Here is a 23,296-nt window from a genome sequence, read left to right on the forward strand (position 1 = left end):
CCTTTTATAGCTTTTCATGATGTGTGTGTATGTGTGTGTGTTAAATAGATGCTATTATATAACCTTTGGGGTGATGAGTGCTATCACCCATAGGTGGTAATAGCATTTATTTAACATTCAACATGAAAAAACACATCTTATCTGTCGTTACCCAAAGACCTATGCTTAAAGAAGTAATCCAAAGATTTTTCTTTAAATCACTGAACCGCTCCCCTTGTTGTCTATCACACTCATACTATAACCGTTCAGCTCTAATGTTTTGTGATCCATCTAGAATTTAAGATTTCACTCTCCTTTCTTCCATTCTGTTACTTTTATCACTAATGCATTACATTATCAACTTGAGACAGTAGCATTTCTTCCTGCTGGTAAAACAGTGTGATAATCTTCCCCTCTATGTTCCGCTAAACAAGCTATAAGAATATAAGTATACAGTCAGCGAGGATGAACTGCGATCTTCTGGGTGATAACAGGAGCTGTGTAATCATTATTAGTAGCTGTGATATATGTTTCTATTCCACACTTCCCCAAGTGAACTTGTGTGGTTCCATCCATGCAGTTCCATTATTCTGGCGACCTAATTGAGAGTACATGAAGACATGTAATTCCCTGGAGGTCAGCATGAAATTACATGTTTTTGCAGATTTGAACCATCAAAGTATTTTTTTTTTCATTTCTGCCTCATGTAAAAAAAAATTAGCATTTTTTTCACCCATTCAAATGAATGTGAAAAAATGCTTGTAAAAAATGCAACTCTTTTTCCTGCCAGCACTCTGGGTTTTGGTGCAGAAAAATCTGCTGCAAATACTCAATGTGTGCACATACCCTAAGTGAACTTGGCTTCAGGCATGAATATAGGAAAACACATCATGTTTCAGCACAGGTAAGTATTTACAAGGCTACTTAATATTGTCTGTATATTGTTAGTGTGAGATATCATAACACAAGTGACCGTTTGCTTTGCTTGCCCAGCCAATAGTGAAGCAGCGATGTAAGGAGTTTTAGTATGGACGTCAGTGACCCCATTCGAGATCACCAGCCTTATGTTTGTGCGGCATGTGCCGTCCTGAGCTTCTCATATGGGACATGTTCCCCTGCCTTACCTGTTCTAACATGCCACCACTCTTGGTTGGACAGTGATGAGATTTCCTTGAAAATAGTTTGCTTTACATGCAACTTTACAAGCGTCTAACAAAATGGTTTGGTGCTCGGTAAATATTATGTTCAGCCTGGATACTGGCACGACTGCATTGCCAACTGTCCCAGTATCTGCAGAGTACATGATTGCTTGGATGCTTTCTGCTGATTTATTCTTCTTTATTCCCATATACAAATCTATATGGTTACACCGAGTATTTTCTTTCCAACAGATAACTCGAGTCCTCTGGTGGTACTACTTTTCTAAGCTTATTGAGTTCATGGACACGTTCTTCTTCATTCTCCGTAAAAACAACCACCAGATCACCGTCCTACATGTCTATCACCACGCGTCCATGCTGAACATCTGGTGGTTTGTCATGAACTGGGTGCCCTGTGGACACTGTGAGTACTAAGAGTCCCTCATTTGGAATGAGATATGCACCATAGAGCCTCGTAGGACACATACACGTGATGGTTTTGTTCCATTGAAACATTGTCATTTACAACATTGAGAATGAGATGGAAAGAAATCCCTCCATACAGTGCAACTGGTTTTCCATTTCGGGTCCCGCCCTGAAATCATGCCAGTTTCCTTTTATAACCTGAAAGTTTTCTCTGCTTTTTAAATGATAAAATAGAGTAAAACCCCGAGAAAGAAAGCGGCATTGTTTCCCTACAGCTTGCTTTATGTATTATTTCTATGTCCCTGACTAATGAATTCCCAAGTTACCAGCCCCACCTCTGTGTCATGAAGATGGCCATGGAGAAGGCCTAGGAGCCAGTGCTTAGGATATCATCCACATCTCAGAAGGGGAAGCATCTCAAAGTAGCTTTTGACAATGGGGAATTAAATTATTGCTTAGCCTTCAGCTGATATTAAATCTAACAATCTGTGCAGGGGGAAAAAACCTATTATTAAAGTGAAGCGTAACTTTGATGACCTGTGCATCTCAGTAGAGAAAACTGCTCAAAATAAAATGATGATGTAAACTATGCCACTATTACCTTATCAGAAGTGCAGGATTATTGGATTCCCAACAAAGAAATGGAATTGTACTGGACCTTTGGCTAATGAAATACCCTAGTGAAATGACAACATAGGAGTTCTGTGGACATCTGTTGCCTACCCCTGTCACATCCATGTATGAGCACACTGCCATTCCTTCCGCCTCTGTCTACAGGCGCCGCCGTGTTTTCACTGCGAATGATGTTGGGCGACACCAACGTGTTTCAGATATAACTTTAGTGTCCTGGAGCAGAACAATATTGTATCATACAATTATTAGGTTCTGTAGAAGGACGTAGATCTGGGGATTTATTATGATGGAATATAGGCTGAACTAGATGGACAAATGTCTTTTTTCGGCCTTACTAACTATGTTACTATGTCCCATTGGTCAGACAACCTTTATTTTTGCAGAGTTTACGGTCTGTTGTAATTACCTTTGTGCTTGGATCCCTTGCTGTGCCCCTTTCCTATTTAAAACCTTACTTTTCTGTAGTCAGCTGCCAGTTATAGTTTTAGCCTGACCCTGGTTCGGTCCCTATTCCACCGTTTCCTTAATCTTTCACGATATATTACAGTATGTTGCTGACCTTGAATTGTTTTGACCCCCTGCTCTGCCTGACAATTCGCCCTTTTTTAGTTTTGACCTGGCCCGCAGGACCTCTTCTGTTAAATCGATCCAGCAGCCCCTCCACAGATATAACCTAGGGGGCCCCAGTTCCCTGCATAGGAGTTACAGGGTGAAGGCCAGGGTTCTTCGGGGACTTACTAAGCAAAGTAGCTAGCACAGAGTGAGTCTGTTGTTGCCCTTTTAAGAGCTGCCAGACTACCACAAACAGGTCACCTTTACATCCTCCTATTTATATTTGAATGGTTATATGTTCTATGATGTTTCATTAGTTTTTTACTGTAGTTGTGTTTTCTTTTTTTAGCCTACTTTGGTGCCACTCTGAATAGCTTTATTCATGTCCTCATGTACTCTTACTACGGACTCTCAGCTGTTCCATCCATGCGACCTTATCTATGGTGGAAGAAATACATCACTCAGTGCCAGCTGGTAAGCCTTCCATTGATTTATGGTGTCCTGTCATATCTGCCATCCACATCGGGGTAATACTTTGTTTCCCCGCTCAGCTGTTCATTTACACTAGGGCGCAGAGAATGATTTTAGGTGATTCTGCATTTAGGATTATGTGTCCTGTATGAGTTTTCAATTTGCTTGTGTTTTCTATAGTTATGCATTTATAGACTATGATGTCACGTTTTTTTTTTCTCCTCTCTTAGTGTTATTTATTAAGGATTTTTTATATGTATAAACATATTTTGTAAAGCAACAATTTTCATTTTGGTGTCTTTGCACTAAAATGTGTGTATTCAGTCACTTCTCATTGGGTGTATTTGCTAATAGATATCCAGATTGGACATAATGAGTTAGGCCGGCGTCACACACAGCGTATGCAAATACGGTCCGTATATTACGGCCGTAATACGCTGAAAAGTCCCGAAAATAGTGGTCCGTAGCTCCTCCATAGGCAGGGTGTGTCACCGTTTTTTGCGCATGGCATCCTCCGTATGTAATCCGTATGGCAGCCGCACTGCGTGTTTTTATCGCAGGCTTGCCAAACCGACATACGCCTATACAAGGGATCCATGTGTTTAAAAAAAAAATAAAAACATATATACTGTCTATATATATATATATGTATATGTATATATATATATATATATGTCAGTAGACACATATATGTATATATATTATTACTTCATACAGCCGCGATATAGCAAAAAGCCGGTAATTCAATTACCGGCTTTTGCTTTCTCCTTCCTAAAACCCGACATGATTTGAGACATGGTTTACATTCAGTAAACCATCTCATATCACCATTTTTTTTGCATAATCCACACTACTAATGTTAGTAGTGTGTATCTGCAAAATTTGGCCGTTCTAGCTCTTAAAATAAAGGGTTAAATGGCGGAAAAAATTGGCGTGGGCTCCCGCGCAATTTTCTCCGCCAGAGTAGTAAAGCCAGTGACTGAGGGCAGATATTAATAGCCTGGAGAGGGTCCATGGTTATTGGCCCCCCCCCTGGCTAAAAACATCTGCCCCCAGCCACCCCAGAAAAGGCACATCTGTAAGATGCGCCTATTCTGGCACTTGGCCACTCTCTTCCCATTCCCGTGTAGCGGTGGGATATGGGGTAATGAAGGGTTAATGCCACCTTGCTATTGTAAGGTGACATTAAGCCTAATTAATAATGGAGAGGCGTCAATTATGACACCTATCCATTATTAATCCAAATGAATGAAAGGGTTACAAAAAAACACACACACACATTATTAAAAATTATTTTAATGAAATAAAAGCAAAGGTTGTTGTAATATTTTATTTAACGCCCAATCCAATCACTGAAGACCCTCGTTCTGTGAAAGAAAAAACATAATAAACAAACAATATACTTGCCTGGGAGCTTTCTAGGTAAGTTCCCACGATCTATGAACAGCCAGCAGCGGGCGCCTCACCGCAAATGAAGCTAAATATAGATCAGTGACCTATATTTAGCTTCATTCCCCGGGGTTTTGCAGCAAGGAGCAGCCTGCATTAGCGGAACTCCTTGCTGCAAAATGTTTTAACCCCTTCAGAAGGATTTACATCGTTGGACTTTACAGATCTGCGGAAGGTAAGTATATTGTTGGTTTATTATGTTTTTTCTTTCACAGAACGAGGGTCTTCAGTGATTGGATTGGGCGTTAAATAAAATATTACAACAACCTTTGGTTTTATTTCATTAAAATAATTTTTAATAATGTGTGTGTTTTTTTTTTTTAACCCTTTCATTTGGATTAATAATGGATAGGTGTCATAATTGACGCCTCTCCATTATTAATTAGGCTTAATGTCACCTTACAATAGCAAGGTGGCATTAACCCTTCATTACCCCATATCCCACCGCTACACGGGAATGGGAAGAGAGTGGCCAAGTGCCAGAATAGGCGCATCTTCCAGATGTGCCTTTTCTGGGGTGGCTGGGGGCAGATGTTTTTAGCCAGGGGGGGGGCAATAACCATGGACCCTCTCCAGGCTATTAATATCTGCCCTCAGTCACTGGCTTTACTACTCTGGCGGAGAAAATTGTGCGGGAGCCCACGCCAATTTTTTCCGCCATTTAACCCTTTAATTTAGTAGATAGAACGGCCAAATTTTGCAGAAACACACTACTGACATTAGTAGTGTGGAATCTGCAAAAAAAATGGAGAGAAGACATGGTTTACTGTATGTAAACCATGTCTCAAATCATGTCGGGTTTAGGAAGGAGAAAGAAAAAGCCGGTAATGCAAGTCACACTGCTTGTCCGTGTGTAATCCGTATTTTTCACGCTTCCATAGACTTTCATTGGCGTATTTCTTGCGCAGTACGGTGACAAACGCAGCATGCTGCGATTTTGTACGGCCGTAGAAAGCCGTATAATACTGATCAGTAAAATACGGCAGATAGGAGCAGGGGCATAGAGAATAATTGTGCCGTATTTTGTGCGAGTTTTACGGACGTAGTTTCTGCGCTCTTACGTCCGTAAAACTCGCAAGTGTGACGCCGGCCTTAATCCACGTCAATGTGAGACACAAGTCATCGCAATTCACAAACATCACTTTTCACAATCAGGAGCAGTTTCTTCTCATACCATAAGGCGACCATATTTACCTAGGGTATTAGTATAAAAGTATAGCTGTGCGTTCCAGTTATTTTAAGACCACATCACATCCAGGGAAATATCGAGTATAATGCAATAAAACCTCATATGTGAAGGAAGCATCATTTGCAGGCACAATTCCTGGCTGGGAAAGCAAATGTGTTGTGCTGTAACACCAAAGACATAACAACAATGGAAGGAACCACCAAAGCCCCCATACACATTAATCGAAAGTTGGCCAATGGTGGGATTGGCCGAGAATCTGATGTCTGTGGCGGCCCCCCTACCCTTGACTAACAGATGATGTTGATGGAGAGAAAGATTCGGCTGTTGGAATTTCAAAGCCCCATCCTTTAGTTCGACATGGAGGTAAGTTGATACTGGAGTCCTAGAGAACACAGGAGCACCCCTTCAAGCCAAGCGTTCCTGTGTATGGTGGATTCCAGAGAGAAACCTTTTGGCCAACAGCCGCCTAATGTGTATGGAGACTTTCACAGTTTTTGATGAAAAAGTTCCTTTAGGGCTGAGTTTCCTTTAGGACTATTCACTATTATAATGCTCTACATGGGCATGTAAATGTTTGGGCACCCCTGTTCAAAATTACTGTTATTATGAACAGTTAAGCAAGTTGAGGATTAAACGATCTCTGAAAGGCCTAAAGTTAACCCCTTCGCCCCGGAGCTTTTTTCATTTTTTTCGTTTTTCGCTTCCGTTATTTCCAGAGCCATAGCTTTTTTATTTTTCCATCAATATGGCCATGTGAGGGCTTATTTTTTGTGGGACGAGTTGTACTTTGGAACGATACCATTGGTTTTACCATGTCGTGTAACAGAAAACGGGAAAAAAATTCCAAGTGCGATGAAATTGCCAAAAAAGATACGTTGCAGATACATTATTTTGCATTTTAATGCAATTTTGCGGCGACCAAAAAAAACGTAATTTTGGCGTTTCGATTTTTTTTTTTTTTTTGCTACGCCATTTAGCAATCAGGTTAATCCTTTGTTTTTATTGATAGATCGGGCGATTCTGAACGTGGCGATACCAAATATGTGTAGGTTTGATTTTAATTTTTTTGTTTTATTTTGATTGGGGCAAAAGGGGGGTGATTTAAACTTTTTATATTTTTAAACTTTTTTTTTTTTATTTTGGCATGCTTCAATAGCCTCCATAGGAGGCTAGAAGCATGCACAACTCGATCATCTCTGCTACATAGAGGTGAAGCACAGATCACCTCTATGTAGCAGAAATGCAGGGTTGCTTTGAACACCGACCACAGGGTGGCGCTCAAAGCAATCAGCCAACAACAACCATAGAGGTCTCAAGGAGACCTCTGGTTGTTATGGCAATGCACCGATGACACCCGATCATGTGACGGGGTCAGCGGTGCGAGCACTACTGGCCGGGAACGCTAGTTAAATGCCGCTGTCAGCATTTGACAGCGGCATTTAACTAGTTAATGGGCGCGGGCGGATCGCGATTCCGCTCGCGCTCATTGCGCGCACATGTCAGCTGTACAAAACAGCTGACATGTCGCGGCTTTGAGGTGGGCTCACCGCCGGAGCCCACCTCAAAGCAGGGGTTCTGCCAGCTGACGTACTATTTACTTTGTATTTTAGGGAGAAAAAAAATATTTTCATCTTTGACATTTTAAAAATTACAAAAAGGAAAACGGACCAATGCAAAAGTTTGGCCACCTTTGGAGATTGGTGTGCTCAGATAACTTTGACCAACATTTCAGACAATTAGCCTATTAGGGTTATGGCTTGTTCATCGTTAGGAAAGTCCAGGTGCTGCAAATTTCCCAGCTTTATAAAAACCCAACCTCCTCTAACCTTGTGCCAAAAACCGCAGAAATTGGCTCTTCTAAGCAGCTGTCTAGCACTTTTTTTTTTTTTTTTTAAATCAGATAATTTTTGTAACAGATAATTGTATCATACAATTAGGTTCTGTAGAAGGACGTAGATCTGGGGATTTATTATGATGGAATATAGGCTGAACTGGATGGACAAATGTCTTTTTTCGGCCTTACTAACTATGTTACTATGTTACTATGTTATTAACAATATTCAAATTGACAACTACACACAATTGTATCAGCAAAGGAGAATAAACATGTTTACAAACATTTTGAAACAATCCCCCAGTTCCCCACCCTCCCTCCCTCCTCCCTTAAAGCCTTTATAAACAAGAATAGGACAATAGCATGCATTGCTTACAGAATAAAACAACATCCCACTGGAATCAGTTCCTCTCCATCCAAGGTTTCCAAAGTGTTTTAAAAGTTTTCATACTTTTCCTTTTTTCATAAATACCCTTTTCTATATTAATAACCATATCAGACTGTCTATAAAATTCCTACAGAGTCGGCGGTACCTCACTCAGTGCCTGGCAATTAGCTTTCGCACAACATACAATAATCTAGCTATGGCCACTTTATGATGATTTGGAACTCGGATCTCTTCCACATATCCCAAAATATATATCACAGGATCGCTTGCGATTGTACAGCCAGACGATTTCCCAATTGCTTCTCCCACCTCCAACCAGTATGAATTCAATCTCGTACATTGCCATAACATGTGTAGAATCCCTGCCCCCTCGGACTGGCACCTAGGACACTCGGAAGTCTGTCTCAACCCTTAGGCTACGTTCACATTAGCGTTACGCTAATGTGCGTCGCTGTTGCGTCGGCGACGCAGCGGCGACGCGCCCCTATGTTTAACATGGGGGACGCGTGCGTTTTTTTGGTAGCGTTTTCCGACAAGTGCGTCGTTTTCGACGCTAGCGTCGGACGCACGAAAATGCAACAAGTTGCATTTTTCGTGCGTCCGATTTTCGTCAAAAAACGACGCACGCGTCGCAAAACGCAGCGTTTTTGGTGCGTCGCGCGTTGCGTCGCCGTTGCGTCGCCGACGCACCGGCGCGCAACGCTAATGTGAACGTAGCCTAACATAGCTTATCTGGAGTCCTATATCCTCTGTGAAGCACATATAATTGCAAAAGTCTACCCGGCTCACTTAATGATAATTGGGGAATATACTCCATGATATCTTCCTCTATCCTTCCCAACTCTTCCTCCCATTTCTCTTTTTGCCTTAATAGGGAATCTATTAAGAAAGGTATATAACAAATCCCTATAAATATCCGAGACTACCCCTTTCGTTCCTCCCGTCGCACAGAAATAGTCCACCAGAATGTCTCTATAAATTCCCATATCCATCGTTTTTGGCTACTTTCACACTTCCGTCAAAGTGCCTACGTTGCAATGCGTCGTTTTGGAGAAAAAACGCTTCCTGCAAAGTTGCCCGCAGGATGCTTTTTTTTCTCCATAGACTTGCATTAGCGACGCATTGCGACATATGGCCACACGTCGCATCCGTCGTGTTTTGGTGGACCGTCGGCACAAAAAAAGTTACATGTAACGTTTTTTTTGTGCGACGTGTCCGCGATTTCCGACCGAGCATGTGCGGCCGGAACTCCGCCCCCTCCTCCCCGGACATTACAATGGGGCAGCGGATGCGTTGAAAAACTGCATCCGCTGCCCCCGTTGTTCATTTATTTCACAACGTCCGTCGGGCCGACGCATGGCGATGGCCCCGTACCGACGGAAGTGTGAAAGTAGCCTTACTCTGCGCAAGATACGCATGTCTCAACTGTCCATATTGAAACCTACAGGTCTCCTGCAACCCGTAACTCTCCTGCAGTGCCTCAAAGTATAACAGTCCTTGTGCGTCCTGAATCTGAGCCACATATTGAATACCCAATGATGTTCAATTTTTGAATTCCCCCATTTTAATAAATTCAGGTAGTATTTTATGATGCCATATTGGGGAGAGATTTGTTAAAAGTCCCACTTCTCTTGTCTTTTTAATTCCCTCCCATACTTTTTGAACCAGTATCAAAGTAGGATAGGACGTTCCAAACTTCCCAAATCCCCCTGCCTCCAATCCCTAAACCAATGGGTCCCTTCCCACCAACCAAATCAAAATCCACTAAACCGAACCCAGTCCATTCACCTCTCTCCAACCTCTCATCTGCTGACCCTGCGCTGCCAAAAAGTAGATCCAGGGATTCGGAAGGGCCAATCCCCCCATCTTTAGGTCTCTGAAGCAATTCCAGCCTAATTCTTGGCTGTTTCTTCCCCCAAACAAGGTCTCGAAATATAGAGTTAATGGTATGAAACCACTTCCGGGGCAGCCAAACTGGGGAATTATGCAATATATACAATAATTGGGGCATAAGAATCATTTTAATTAAGTTTATCCTTCCCACCACTGAGAGAGATAACTTGCACAACGCCCCTATTTTCTTCCTAAACCTGTCCAACAATGGGGACAGATTCAGATCGACATAGCTCGAGAGAGAGGAAAAGACCCTTTAACACCTAAATATTTGAACTGAGAAACCACTGTCAGCTTACTACCTTCCCCTGATATTGGGATGTCAACGCCCCCTTTATCCACTATCAAGATATTTGACTTCGCCCAATTGTTTTCAAGACCCGATATATCACTAAATGTCTTAAGAATATGCATCACACCCTCCAAGGCCTCTCCACAATTTTCTAAAAAGAGTAACATGTCATCTGCATATAGGGCTATTTTCTCTTCTATCATGCCATACCGGAACCCCCTAACCGAAGTCGAGCTTCTAATTGTCTGTGCCAGGGGCTCCACTGCCAACGCAAATAGCAGCGGAGACAGCGGACCCCCCTGCCTAGTCCCCCTATATAAACCAAAACTTCCAGACAACTCTCCATTAACTCTCACCCTAGCAGTCGGAGAAGAATGCAATAACCTCACCCACGAGATAAAAGTCGGCCCGAAACCAAAAGATCTCAAAACCTCCCAAAGATAGCACCAATCAACACTATCAAACGCTTTACGCGCATCCAATGAGACTATAACTCTATTACCCTCGTTGTCCGACGGCAGCTGCAAGTTCAGGAATAATCTACGTAAGTTTATCGCTGTAGACTTATTTGACATAAAACCAGATTGATCAGGATGGACCAGATTCTGGACCACACTTGCCAAACGGTTAGCCACTACTTTAGCCAAAATCTTAACATCCGCCGTCAGCAACAAAATTGGCCTATAGGATTCCGCCAATTCCGGGTCCTTACCTTCCTTTAAAATAACTACAACTCTCGCCTCTCTCATGGACGCCGGCAGCTCTCCCTCCCGTAGCGCCTCATCAAAAACTATCTTTAATTTAGCCACTGAAATATCCAATAAATTCTTATATATCTCAACCGGGAGTCCATCAGCTCCAGGGGTCTTGTTGTTAGTCATTGACATGACAGCAAGTCTACTCTCCTCTTCCGTTATAGGTTCATCCAACCTTCTCCTATCGGAATCCCCAATCCTAGGACGTTTCGCCTCACCCAGGAAGTTTACAATGTCCCCCAATGTAGCCCTCAACCCAGATGAATACAATTGTTCATAAAAACTTCTAAACTCACCCAAAATATCCACTACATCTGTCAACACAGTCACTTCATCTGTCCTTAGTTTGTACACATACGATGATTCTTTCTGTGCCGCCTTTACCACTGAAAGCAAGTGCCCCACTCTTTCTCCTTCCTCAAAAAACTGTAATTTCTGAAAAGCTCTTCTCTCCGCTTTTTTCATATACAACTTATTAACCTCTTCCTGGGCTTCCCTTAGTCTACATTGAGATATCTCTGATGGGTCCGGCACCATATCTTTTTCTGCTCTTTCTAATTTCTCTATGATCTCTTTATCTTCCATCCTAGTCTTGGATTTACATCTAGAAATCTCCCTAAAAAGAAGGCCCCTCAGAAAAGCTTTCATTGCGTCCCAAACTACCTGCTTATCAGCGCTATCTTCATTAAACTGACAGTACTCTGTGATCTCCTTCTTAATGTTATCCATATTAATATGTTCAAGCCACAGGGGGTGAAATTTCCACCCACCTCCTCGTCCAGTCCTCCAACCTGTCCGTCTAATCAAGAGCTCTATAGGCTTGTGGTCCGAAATCACTCTCGGGAGATATTCTATCCCACAGATCATGCGTGTCATTAAATCATTTCCTAGTGCTAGGTCAATCGTGGAAAGGGAACCGTGGGTTGCAGAATAACAGGAGTAACAGACTACATTCTCATTCCTCACTCTCCAGAGGTCCACCTTCCCCAATTCTGTCATATAATTCCCAAACATTGACAGATTTTTAGTGCCTTTGCTTAAACCTTTCTTATACCTGTCCCACCCTTCATCCATCACATTATTGACATCCCCAATCATTAACATTGGTAATCCCATACCCCGTTTATACAATTCAAATATTTATTATACCTTTTTCCCAGAATATGGGGGTGGGAAGTAAACAGCTGCTAGACATAATGGTTGCCCATAAATTTTGCAGAATAACAGAACATTTTGCCCATCTCTATCTACATGGCTCTCAATTTCTTCAAAAGGCGTGGACGCCCCAATCAGTACCGAGACCCCCCCCTAGCATATGAAGAATACGTAGAGTGATAAGACCTCCCTATCCACCTCCTTTTTAACACTTTTACCTTTTCTGCAAGTAAATGTGTCTCCTGGAGACAAATGACATCCGGGCCCCGTTTTCTCACATATTCCATAACTGCCATTCTCCGAGTTCCCTCCGACAGTCCTCTTATATGTCTAGCACTCTTAAAATGGTGGAGGCCCATAAAACAAAAGAAGGCTATAAGAAGATAGCGAAGCATTTTCAAGTTCCCCTTTCCTTAGTTTGAAATGTAATTAAGTAATGGCAGTTAACAGGACCAAATTTCAGTGAGAGCTGCTCGTAGGATTGCTAGAGAGGCAAATCAGAACCTCCCCTTGACTGCAAAAGATCTTCAGAATCTGGAGTTGTGGAACATTAAACAGTAGATCAGAGACACCTGCAGAAGTACGGTCTTTAACCCCTTACCGGCATCGGACGTACTATACCGTCCGATGCCGGCTCCCCTGCTTTGATGCAGGGCTCCGCGGTGAGCCCGCACCAAAGCCGGGACATGTCAGCTGTTTTGAACAGCTGACATGTGCCCGTAATAGGCGCGGGCAGAATCGCGATCTGCCCGCACCTATTAACTAGTTAAATGCCGCTGTCAAACGCAGACAGCGGCATTTAACTACCGCTTCCGGCCGGGCGGCCGGAAATGACGTCATCGCCGACCCCCGTCACATGTCCGGGGGTCGGCGATGCGTCTCCATTGTAGCCATAGAGGTCCTTGAGACCTCTATGGTTACTGATTGCCCGTCGCTGTGAGCGCCACCCTGTGGTCGGCGCTCACAGCACACGTGCAATTCTGCTACATAGCAGCGATCAGCAGATCGCTGCTATGTAGCAGAGCCGATCGTGCTGTGCCTGCTTCTAGCCTCCCATAAAGGCTATTGAAGCATGGCAAAAGTAAAAAAAAAAAGTTTAAAAAAATGTGAAAAAAATAAAAAAAACATAAAAGTTTAAATCACCCCCCTTTCGCCCCAATCAAAATAAAATCAATAAAAAAAATATCAAATCTACGCATATTTGGTATCGCCGCGCTCAGAATTGCCCGATCTATCAAATAAAAAAAAGTATTAACCTGATCGCTAAACAGCGTAGCGGGAAAAAAACTCGAAACGCCAGAATTACGTTTTTTTGGTCGCCGCGACATTGCATTAAAATGCAATAACGGGCGATCAAAAGAACGTATCTGCACCGAAATGCTATCATTAAAAACGTCATCTCGGCACGCAAAAAATAAGCCCTCAACCGACCCCAGATCACGAAAAATGGAGACGCTACGAGTATCGGAAAATGGCGCCATTTTTTTTTTTTTTTTTTAGCAAAGTTTGGAATTTTTTTTCACCACTTAGATAAAAAATAACCTAGTCATGTTTGGTGTCTATGAACTCGTAATGACCTGGAGAATCATAATGGCAGGTCATTTTTAGCATTTAGTGAACCTAGCAAAAAAGCCAAACAAAAAACCAATGTGGGATTGCACTTTTTTTGCAATTTCACCGCACTTGGAATTTTTTTCCCGTTTTCTAGTACACGACATGCTAAAACCAATGATGTCGTTCAAAAGTACAACTCGTCCCGCAAAAAATAAGCCCTCACATGGCCAAATTGACGGAAAAATAAAAAAGTTATGGCTCTGGGAAGGAGGGGAGCGAAAAACGAACACGGAAAAACGAAAAATCCCCCGGTCATGAAGGGGTTAAGGAAGAGTCATCAGAAGAAAATATTTCCTGCGTCCGCACCATAAAATTCAGCATCAGAAGTATGTAAAAGAGAATCTAAACAAGCCTGATGCATTTTGGAAAAAAAAATAGAAAATAGAACTTTTTGGCCTCAATGAACAAAGGTATATCAAAGGTAAAAAAAAGGGCACAGAATTTCAGGAAAAGAACATCTTGCCAACCATTAAGCATGGTGGTGGATCGATCATACTTTGGGGTTGTGTTGCAGCCAATGGCGCAAGGAACATTTCACATAGAGGGAAGAATGGATTCAATGAAATTTCAATGAATTCTTGATGCAAATATAACACCATCTGTAGAAAAGCTGAAGTTGAAGAGAGGATGGCTTCTACAAATGGATAATGACTCTAAACAGACGTCAACATCCACAATAGACTACCTCAAAAGGCAGAAGCTGGAGGTTTTACAATGGCCCTCACAGTCCCCTGATCTGAACATGATAATTATTTATTATTATTTATTATCATTGAAAATCTGTAGCTAGACCTCAAAATAGAAGTGTACAGGAATCTCACAGAACTGTAAGAATTGATGAAACTCCCTCAAACAAGAATCGAAAGACTCTTGTCTTGCAGGGTGCTCAAACATTTGTATCTGCCCATTTTCATTTTTTAAATTTTTAAAATGTAAAATATGAAAAAGAAAATGTCTTGCCTAAAATACAAAGAGGACATTTTTCATCTGTAATTTTAAGCCTTTAGAGATCATTTCATCTTCAACTTGCTTATCTGGTCATGATAGCAGAGCATGTATCTCCTTATGGCTCTGATTTGATGTATTGCCATACAATTATTTTGTCTGTTTCTGTACAAATGTGACCTATGAATGTACGCGGCATTGCATGTTGTGAATGTTGTATTTCTTGTACATTTTGTGTGTTTGCATGCTAGGAAATTAATATTTTGCATATTTTCTAATTTTCTACAGACCCAATTCGTCCTGACAATGTTTCAGACCAGCTGTGCAATGGTTTGGCGCTGTGCATTTCCCATGGGATGGCTGTATTTCCAAAACGGCTACATGATCTCTCTTATCATCCTCTTTTCTAACTTCTACATTCAGGTATGGACATTTCTCTCAATGTATCCTGATAGAGGACACAACTTTTCCCCATGTTATACCAGCAGAAGGCAGTGACGTCTGCTGCCTCCTTTCTGCCATTACTGAACATGACACTGCCGGGGTTGGTAAGAGTCTCCCTGTGCAGTTGAATTCCTGACCGATGGGTCATTTGTTCTTTCCCTAAAATAGACAAGCTAAAAGCAGAAATCTAGAAATATTTTTCTATGTGTCCTGATGTATTCCCAAGATATATCCCACCAAAATTGAGAAAATAAATATATATTCCAGTATTTACCCAGAGCCCAACTCCTCTGTCTAATGCTTGTTTTTTTCATGATGATAGGGATCGGCCATTGCCCTTATGGTTTTCTAGCGATCTACTTTCACATTCCTTTCAGAAACTTTCATTAGTTTCAAAGTGGGCCTGTCCGATATCCTGACATTGTCGTATATGTGACTCTTTATTCTATTCTTATTCCTCTCTGGGTTTCTTAATCTTCATACATGTGATCACATTACTGACCTGCATTTCTACAGACCACTCAGGGCTCATTCACACGTCTGTTCTTTACAATAACATCTGTACGTGAAGAACTTCTGTGAATGAAGTGTGCTTGTTTTCCACATATACCTATAATTGGCGCCATTCACGTGTCTTTGATTTTTCACGGACCAAGCATTCCATGCAAAATTCCAAAGACATGTCCAATATTGATCCAAGTGTTGGATCTAAGTCGGCAATGCAAATCTAAGGGTCCGTGTTAAAATTGGACCACACTCTGATGCCATCCGAGTGCAATCTGAATTTCCTAGACTGCTAGATAGAAGAAGGTGGAGAAACCTTTTTTATTTTTTAACACTTATGAGAAAAACTGCTGAAATTTGTACCAATCTCGGACTAAACTCTGAGTAAACCCAGAGCGAAATTGCTGATGAAACTAGGCCAGCTTTTCTTGTACGTGAAAAAAATGTGAATCAGACATGTCAATGAGCCGTAACGGTAAGTTCCCATGGTGAGTATTTGGTGAGTTTTTGATGTATATTATCTGTATCAATAAGCTAAATTAGGTTACTTGAGGTTTTTTTATTGCGTTTTTTTAGCGCATTTTTTATGTTTGTTTTTATTGCATTTTTTTAATTCTAGTTTTTGTCTCTTTTTGGTATGTTATGTATTGAAAAAACTGTTTTGTTTTGGATACTTCCTGTTACTTAGATATGATAAAACTTTGTTGATAAAGTTCTGTGCGGATTACAGGCATATGCAATTTTTTTCCTGCAGAGTGTCTTCTTCTCATTCAACTCTATTGTAAAATCCAAAAATAAAATTCATATATACTGCAAGAGAAAATGACCTTGCGGAACGCATTGCAAGGCAGTTTACACTGCGTAACCAAAAAAAAGGACAGTGTATGAGATTTGTATTCATTCCATGCACTTTGATGAACCTGTCAGACCATACACAGCTTCAAAAACACACAAAATACTCATCATGGAAAATTAGGCTAAGGGCTCATGCACATCACCGATTTTCTCAGACGAGTGCTATCCATGGTTGTCAAGGACAGCACTCGGACCTACGATATTCTATGGGACTGTCAACATGTCTGATTTTTTCCTTAGACTGACTGTTCCATGGAAAAAAAATAGAGACATGTACAATTTTGATCCAAATGTAGGATCAAAATAGGCAATGCAAGTGTATGGATCTGAGAAAAAATTTTGAAATCACTCAGATGACATCCGGGGGCTGACAGATTGGAGTAGGTGGAGAAACAACGATGCCACTTTAATGAGGATAATTGGACAATTTTTCTCAGATGTGGAGAAATCGGTTGGGTGACCATACTCTAAGGCTGCCGTCACACTAGCAGTATTTGGTCAGTATTTTACATCAGTATTTGGAAGCCAAAACCAGGAGTGGGTGATAAATGCAGAAGTTGTGCATATGTTTCTATGATACTTTTCCTCTGTTTGTTCCACTCCTGGTTTTGGCTTACAAATACTGATGTAAAATACTGACCAAATACTGATAGTGTGATGGCAGCCTAATAGGGCATCAATAGCCTGCAATGTATCCATATTGAACCTTTATGTGTCTTCAATTTTAGATTCCCAGCATATATCACATTATGAATGTATCACATTATGGAAGCACCATACTGCAGCACACATAACACGGCATTGCTGTGTGGATGGCATAAAACATTCAACTAAAACACATCTGTCATCAGGAAGTATATACCAGTGCGTTATCCGAATATGATGTAGCAGGATAAGATCAGGCCAGGGTGTCCGTTCTGTGCTCTTTCTTCGTAATCTCACATCTCTAATATATAACAGTAATATAAGTATAAAGTGGCCCTGATTGCGCTATAAAAGGCGGCGTTGACATGTTGCCGCCACATATGAACGCAGACTGGGGTTGCTTCCATTGCGGCATGAACTGATGCAGTCTCTGCGAATACATAAAGTGTTCTTAGTCTGACTCATCCCATTACAGCGTGTATCGTGTGCTATAGCACTTACATTTCATATCCGGTGGATTGTATTGAATTGAGTGTTATCTGGTTCTGACATGTTCTTAAAAGCTGGCAATGTTGATGCTTTAACAGTTACAGCTACTGAAAGGGTTAACACATACCCTAGGGAGGCTGAGGAAGGCATTCCAGAGGCTTAGGATGAAACACCAGAACGCCTGCCTTCGGGTTATATTTCAAGACAGACCTGTACTTGTACAAGTGTACATTTACTGAATTATTTCTTATGTGCCTCGCTCCTATTGTTAACATCAACCTGTAGGGATAATTAAATGCATGAATATACAGTAATGCTTAAAGGGGTTGTCCAGGCGGAGGATGAAAGTCTGCAGTCACTATATTTATGCTGTCGGGATTCTCCAGTGTTGCTGGTGAGAGTGGGCAGTCACATGACCACATGTATGCAATTTGAATACTTCCGCTCACATTCCGACTAGACGTGCTTCTCCTCTCTTAGTGCACTTCTGTTGAGAGAAAACAAGCACAGCTAGTTGGCATGTGACAGCAGGAATGCAAATCACATACATGCGGTTATGTGTCTGCCCATTCTCACCGACAACTCCGGAGAATGCTTACTGTGTGCACACCGCATGCTGTCAGGTTTCAGAAGTGTGCAGTCACATAAAGTGAGCCTGGACAAGCCTATTAGATATGACCTACAAACTCATTGCCTCTGCTCACCACACCATGGGATCTTACAAATAGCCTTAGATCACTTCTCTAAGACCGATTTTCACATGGAGCTTTAGAGGCACTGAAAACCAGGAGTTTGCGAGTGGGAATTGTTTTGGAAGCACTTCTTTTATGGGGAGTTTTTAGTGACATTTTTCTGAAGCCATTTTGGAAGACTTTGTTCGTGAAGTATTTGATTTGTCAGTTTATAGTTTGGTGAGATGCCTCCAGGATCCACTTCTAAGAAGTGATATTCACTTTCTTTTTCCACCAAGTGCTTTTCAACGCCTCTTCAGGAGCAAACAATGTGGAAAGTCTTCTGAACTAGCACAGTGGATTTCCTGTAGAAATTAATGGGAAGCGTTTCCCAAGCATTTAGGAGGAGGATTTTGGAGAGGATCCACTCAACAAAAATTTTACGATGGCCTAAAACCTCACTCACTTTAAAAATACGCACACATCTTATTTCCGGACTACGTGTGCCTTTTTCCTTCAGATGCACATTCGTTTTCAGGGAACCCGGTAGGCTAAGTTCCCATAGCAGACATGACAGCTCGGTGTGCTCGTCCACATCGCGGACATGTTCAGGAGCTGCCTGCTGCCACATGCACTAGACTGGTTGGTAAATCCGACCACACCACAGCTGCTGAGAGGAGCGTGTGAAAAGCATTTCGGCTAACATTGGGCCAATTGCTGCCCATGTGAGGTACGTTCTAGGGCTCGTTCAGACAAGCGTACAAATCGTATCGGATTTGGTAGTCAGTGGGGCTGATCTGATGACCGATCTTTCCCACAGGTTGTGTCCGTGTGAAAAAGATCACAGCATGCACTACTTCAGTCTGGTTTAGGGGGCCTGCCCATGAGCGTGTGAATAAATTGTCCCAGTTTTCTAGATGATTTTCTTCCACTTTTCATCCACATGTCACCCATGTGTCCCGTCTTTTATGTCCATGTGACATCCATGTGCGATCAGTTTTCATACAGCTACATTAAAACATGTACATGATCACATACAGTTTCCTAGGTTTATAGTAGAAATCTATCTGTAAAAATCTGATGCTGCTCTGATGGTCCGTGTGGGATCCTATTTTTTTGTGTTTTCCTCACACCCATAAATTTGAAAGTGTGAGTCTCATCCAAGACTGAGATGAAAGTAATGCACACAAAAAAGACCATGTATTCACCATTTCCTGTACATCTCTGTACTAAATGTCCAAGAACTATTAATCATTGCTAATAACTGCGGAATGGCCAGCCTTGCTGCCTCCTGGTCTACATTAGATTATGCCGTCCTGTGTGAGGGCAGTATAATATGGGGACAGGTGACTGGAGAGAGCCATGCTTTCTCACACAGCGGTGCGTCACTGGGCTCATAGCTGCGGCCCCATGAATACCACCTTCATCTATTAGACATTTATTTCAATTTAACTGAATGCTTTTTCTGAAAATCCTAGAATCTTTTTAAATGTCAGTTTTCATTTACTGATCTCATTAGAAAAACCTCACAAACTCATGAGGCGCCGATTGTTGAGGTTTTCCAGCCTTTCCCTTCCAGTTATGGGTAACATCAAATCTCCTATAAATAGTGAGAAAGAGGTGACTACTGGAGATGGCGCAGGAACCGCGAGTGTGTGCACTACTAATATTAATCTGATTTCCATACGACTTTCCGCCAGTAAATGAGGCCGCACAGTGAAATGCCATGACATTTTTACCATTTCTTCACAGACCTACAAGAAAGCCTCTTCCCGGAGGAAAGATTACCAGAATGGATCAGTGACTGCAGCGAACGGACACACAAACGGCCTTTCATCCCTGGAGGACAATGTCAAGCAGCGCAAACAAAGGAGGGATTGAGCAGAGAAGCCGGCCACCAATTCACTATGCCAGATGATATAACATCAGATTGCAAACAATGATTCTGTGCACTGACACCCTCACCCTTCCAGCTCCTGTAAATTATTCCTAGTTATATAATGTGATTAATGTAGAAAATAACAAAATGACACCCACATTAAGATGCGGAAGACACATTTAGGATTGCTCCTGTAATTAGCGGCGGTTATTGCTTAGATCTGCCTCCTAGAGCAACAATTGCTGAACTACAAGTCTCAGTATGCCAATAGCTTATGTGAGCCTCTTCGTGTGCTGTGCCACATGCATTTAATATGGTTCTAACTTGGAGGAGAAGTGATGTAAATCCGCGCTGCCAGTGGTCCAATATACGATAAGAGGCCAAAATGGATGCGGCTTTTATTTGTCAACGCGTTTCGAGGTGTCCATACCTCTTCATCAGGACAAACCACAATGGACTTAATATGGTTCTGGCAGGGGATGCTGGGACTTGTAAAGTAAAGGCTATAGGTGGATGCCATCTGCTCTAGACCATAATGCACTATTGCTCCTTGCCTATAACACATGATCCAAAATGGAAACTTCTGGAAGGATGCATTGCCATTAATAAAAGTAGGTTAGGTTTTAACATATATATATATTTTTAGAATCCATCTGTATTTTCATGGTTTTGGAAAGGCAACACCAACATAACCTGCATAAAAAATGTTGTATACATGTCTGTATAGAGATGGCCTGGTATGGAGTTGTTACCCCGTCGTTTCTCAGGGCTGTGTGAGAATAGCTGACCGTGAAGAAGGACACATAAGATCGGGAAGTTTAAGAATATCGGTGTTAAATAGAAAGCACTGAGCAGCGCCACCTCCTATTCAGCCCCTCTTTAGTGGCAGAATATGCGGCAGAACACCCTGACATTGACTGGGACCAGCGATTCAGTTATCGTGTGCACACATACCCTTTTTGTAGACCGTGGATACTAAAAAAAAGTATTATTGTAGTATATTACACTGCTGTTGCCTTACTAGTTTCATATTCTAGGTGCTGACTAGCAATTTCTAGGTACCAGGAATACTATTTCATTTTCTAATGCAGGATACCTGTCGTTTGTGTGCCATATAGTGTGAATAACAAGCCTTAATAGGACAGAATTTAGGTAACACGGCCCGTAGTTCCTACAGGGTAGAAAAGGTTTAAAAGAAAACATTTGACAACTCCGCTTTTTAGTAGATAAATATATTTTTCGAATTTATTTGTATTATACTAGTAGTGAGGTTTCCTACACGCACCCTGAATGATCGGGCTATCATTGGTTGTGTTTTATGTGATGGTTTAGCGGTCTGCAGCGTTGTGCGCGCACATGAAGGAGACAGGCGCAGTTTGAAAATTAAGATGAGCGCGATTTAATTCACTTTACCTGCAGGTTAAATATTCAGGGCCCAATTCATTATTGCATTTCCTCCAGTTTTCAAGTTGTCTTTTGTAGTTTAGTTTTCAGATTTTTACGACAATGTGGCTTTTCCAGATATTTTAGACAGTCATGAAATGGAACCTTTTTTCTAAAGAATTGCAAAATTTGACGCAACTCTACTCCAGTCAGCCTTTCGAGTCATTTTACATCCGCCAGGTTATTTTCTTTGGGGGGAGCTTTTTTTGTGACGTTTTACAAAATGTGAGACTTTTCCAGCTAAGAAGTATAAAAAGCACTTGAAGACAATTTGGGGTTCAGCGCAAAATTCATGAATCACCTTTTCCATTTTGCACCATCAAAGAAAGCCACAAGTCAAAAAAGAGAAGCGAGTTAAGAAAAACCCACAGATGATGAATCGGGCACTGTAGTCTCTGAATCGGGCCCTCAGCTTTTTATTTTTTACAAGTTGACTTGAATTGTGAATGTGACTGCAGCCCCGCAAGGACCATTCTGCCTTTAGTAGATCACAGTTTTAGGTTTGGTTTAATTTATGCTTTTAGTTGCTTGTTTGTATAATGCAAATCAAATCAAGGGAAGCCTTTGGCTTGAACCATACAGGTAATATATTACGGTGCTCAAATGTATTTTGCTCTCCATGACGTAGACACCTAGTGAAAAAAAGAAGTCTGTTTGCAACATAACATTTTTCTTTTTCACGTTTGACATGTCATCTGCTGGAGTTTGTACTATATGCCCTACAGATGACTTCTGGTCCCAGTGATTGACAAATCCTTCATAGCACTGCTGCCTCCTTGCGGCTACTGAAGGCATTGCATACTTTCGTAGATGGCCATTAGTACTTGACGAGTATGTACCGTAGTCTGTAAAGTCCGTTTTGTAGAGTGTTTCACCATTGCCTAGCTATTATGAACGTATGAATTATTTTACGTTGCAGTATATTTATACAAAAATTTGTGATCTGGAGTTGGAGGTCTTAGAAAAAGCCATTATTTCATACTTCACTGATGTCAAACATTCCTAGGCTGCCTTTTGTGTGTATGTTACAGCAAGCATAACCGCTACCTTTGCTGTTTGGGCTATAGATGCATTTGTAACCCCCAAAATACCTTCCCAATTTTTTAGAAATATGTTTTGACTTTTTTTAAAAAACTTTTTTAGCTAAATGTCATAGTCCCCTGCAGTGAGCAAGTAAGTCATAATAATGCCAAGGAAACTGTATAAACGTTTGTGGGGTTAATTTGTTTTCATAGTTGCCTAACGTCCAGCACTGGCAAAGTCATTTATACAGTAATACACATGTCATATGTGTCTGTTTAATATATTAAAAAAGTTGTGACTTCATTCTACTAGTCATTTATTAAAGATTTTATGTATAATTGTTCGTGTGAGCTGCAGCATGGATGAACTTACAAAAATATAGTGGTTGTTATAGAAATCAACACACTAACATGGTGCCACAATAACATCAAGTGCCATTACTGTGAGTACTTCCCATGAACTACAGGATCACTTTATATTGAATCTATTTCCAGCAGGTCTCCGACACCTCCTCACCAAGCCCTACCCATTTTGTTCTTCTGCTAGCCCTCTAATACTTAGTGTTTGATGAAGATGCTTTTGCCAAACCGAACTGTTGGGAATTTTTACTGTCATCCAAACAGCACTTT

At 41.4% G+C, this 23,296-nt stretch overlaps 1 protein-coding gene across 2 annotated transcripts in view; it reads left to right on the forward strand.

Moving 5' to 3' along the window:
* The window catches only part of ELOVL5 (ELOVL fatty acid elongase 5), an 88,421-nt gene extending 65,451 nt beyond the window's left edge, over positions 1 to 22,970 (forward strand). For both annotated transcript variants that reach the window (XM_069726793.1, XM_069726792.1), the window contains exons 5-8: positions 1,371 to 1,542; positions 3,079 to 3,203; positions 15,003 to 15,137; positions 20,075 to 22,970. In XM_069726793.1, the coding sequence (XP_069582894.1) occupies positions 1,371 to 1,542; positions 3,079 to 3,203; positions 15,003 to 15,137; positions 20,075 to 20,203 (561 nt within the window). In that variant the 3' untranslated portion in view covers positions 20,204 to 22,970. The remainder of the gene's footprint in view (positions 1 to 1,370; positions 1,543 to 3,078; positions 3,204 to 15,002; positions 15,138 to 20,074) is intronic.
* Positions 22,971 to 23,296: the final 326 nt, after the last annotated feature.

Source organism: Ranitomeya imitator, chromosome 5 (genome assembly GCF_032444005.1).
Source record: "Ranitomeya imitator isolate aRanImi1 chromosome 5, aRanImi1.pri, whole genome shotgun sequence".
NCBI classification, from domain to species: Eukaryota; Metazoa; Chordata; class Amphibia; order Anura; family Dendrobatidae; genus Ranitomeya; species Ranitomeya imitator.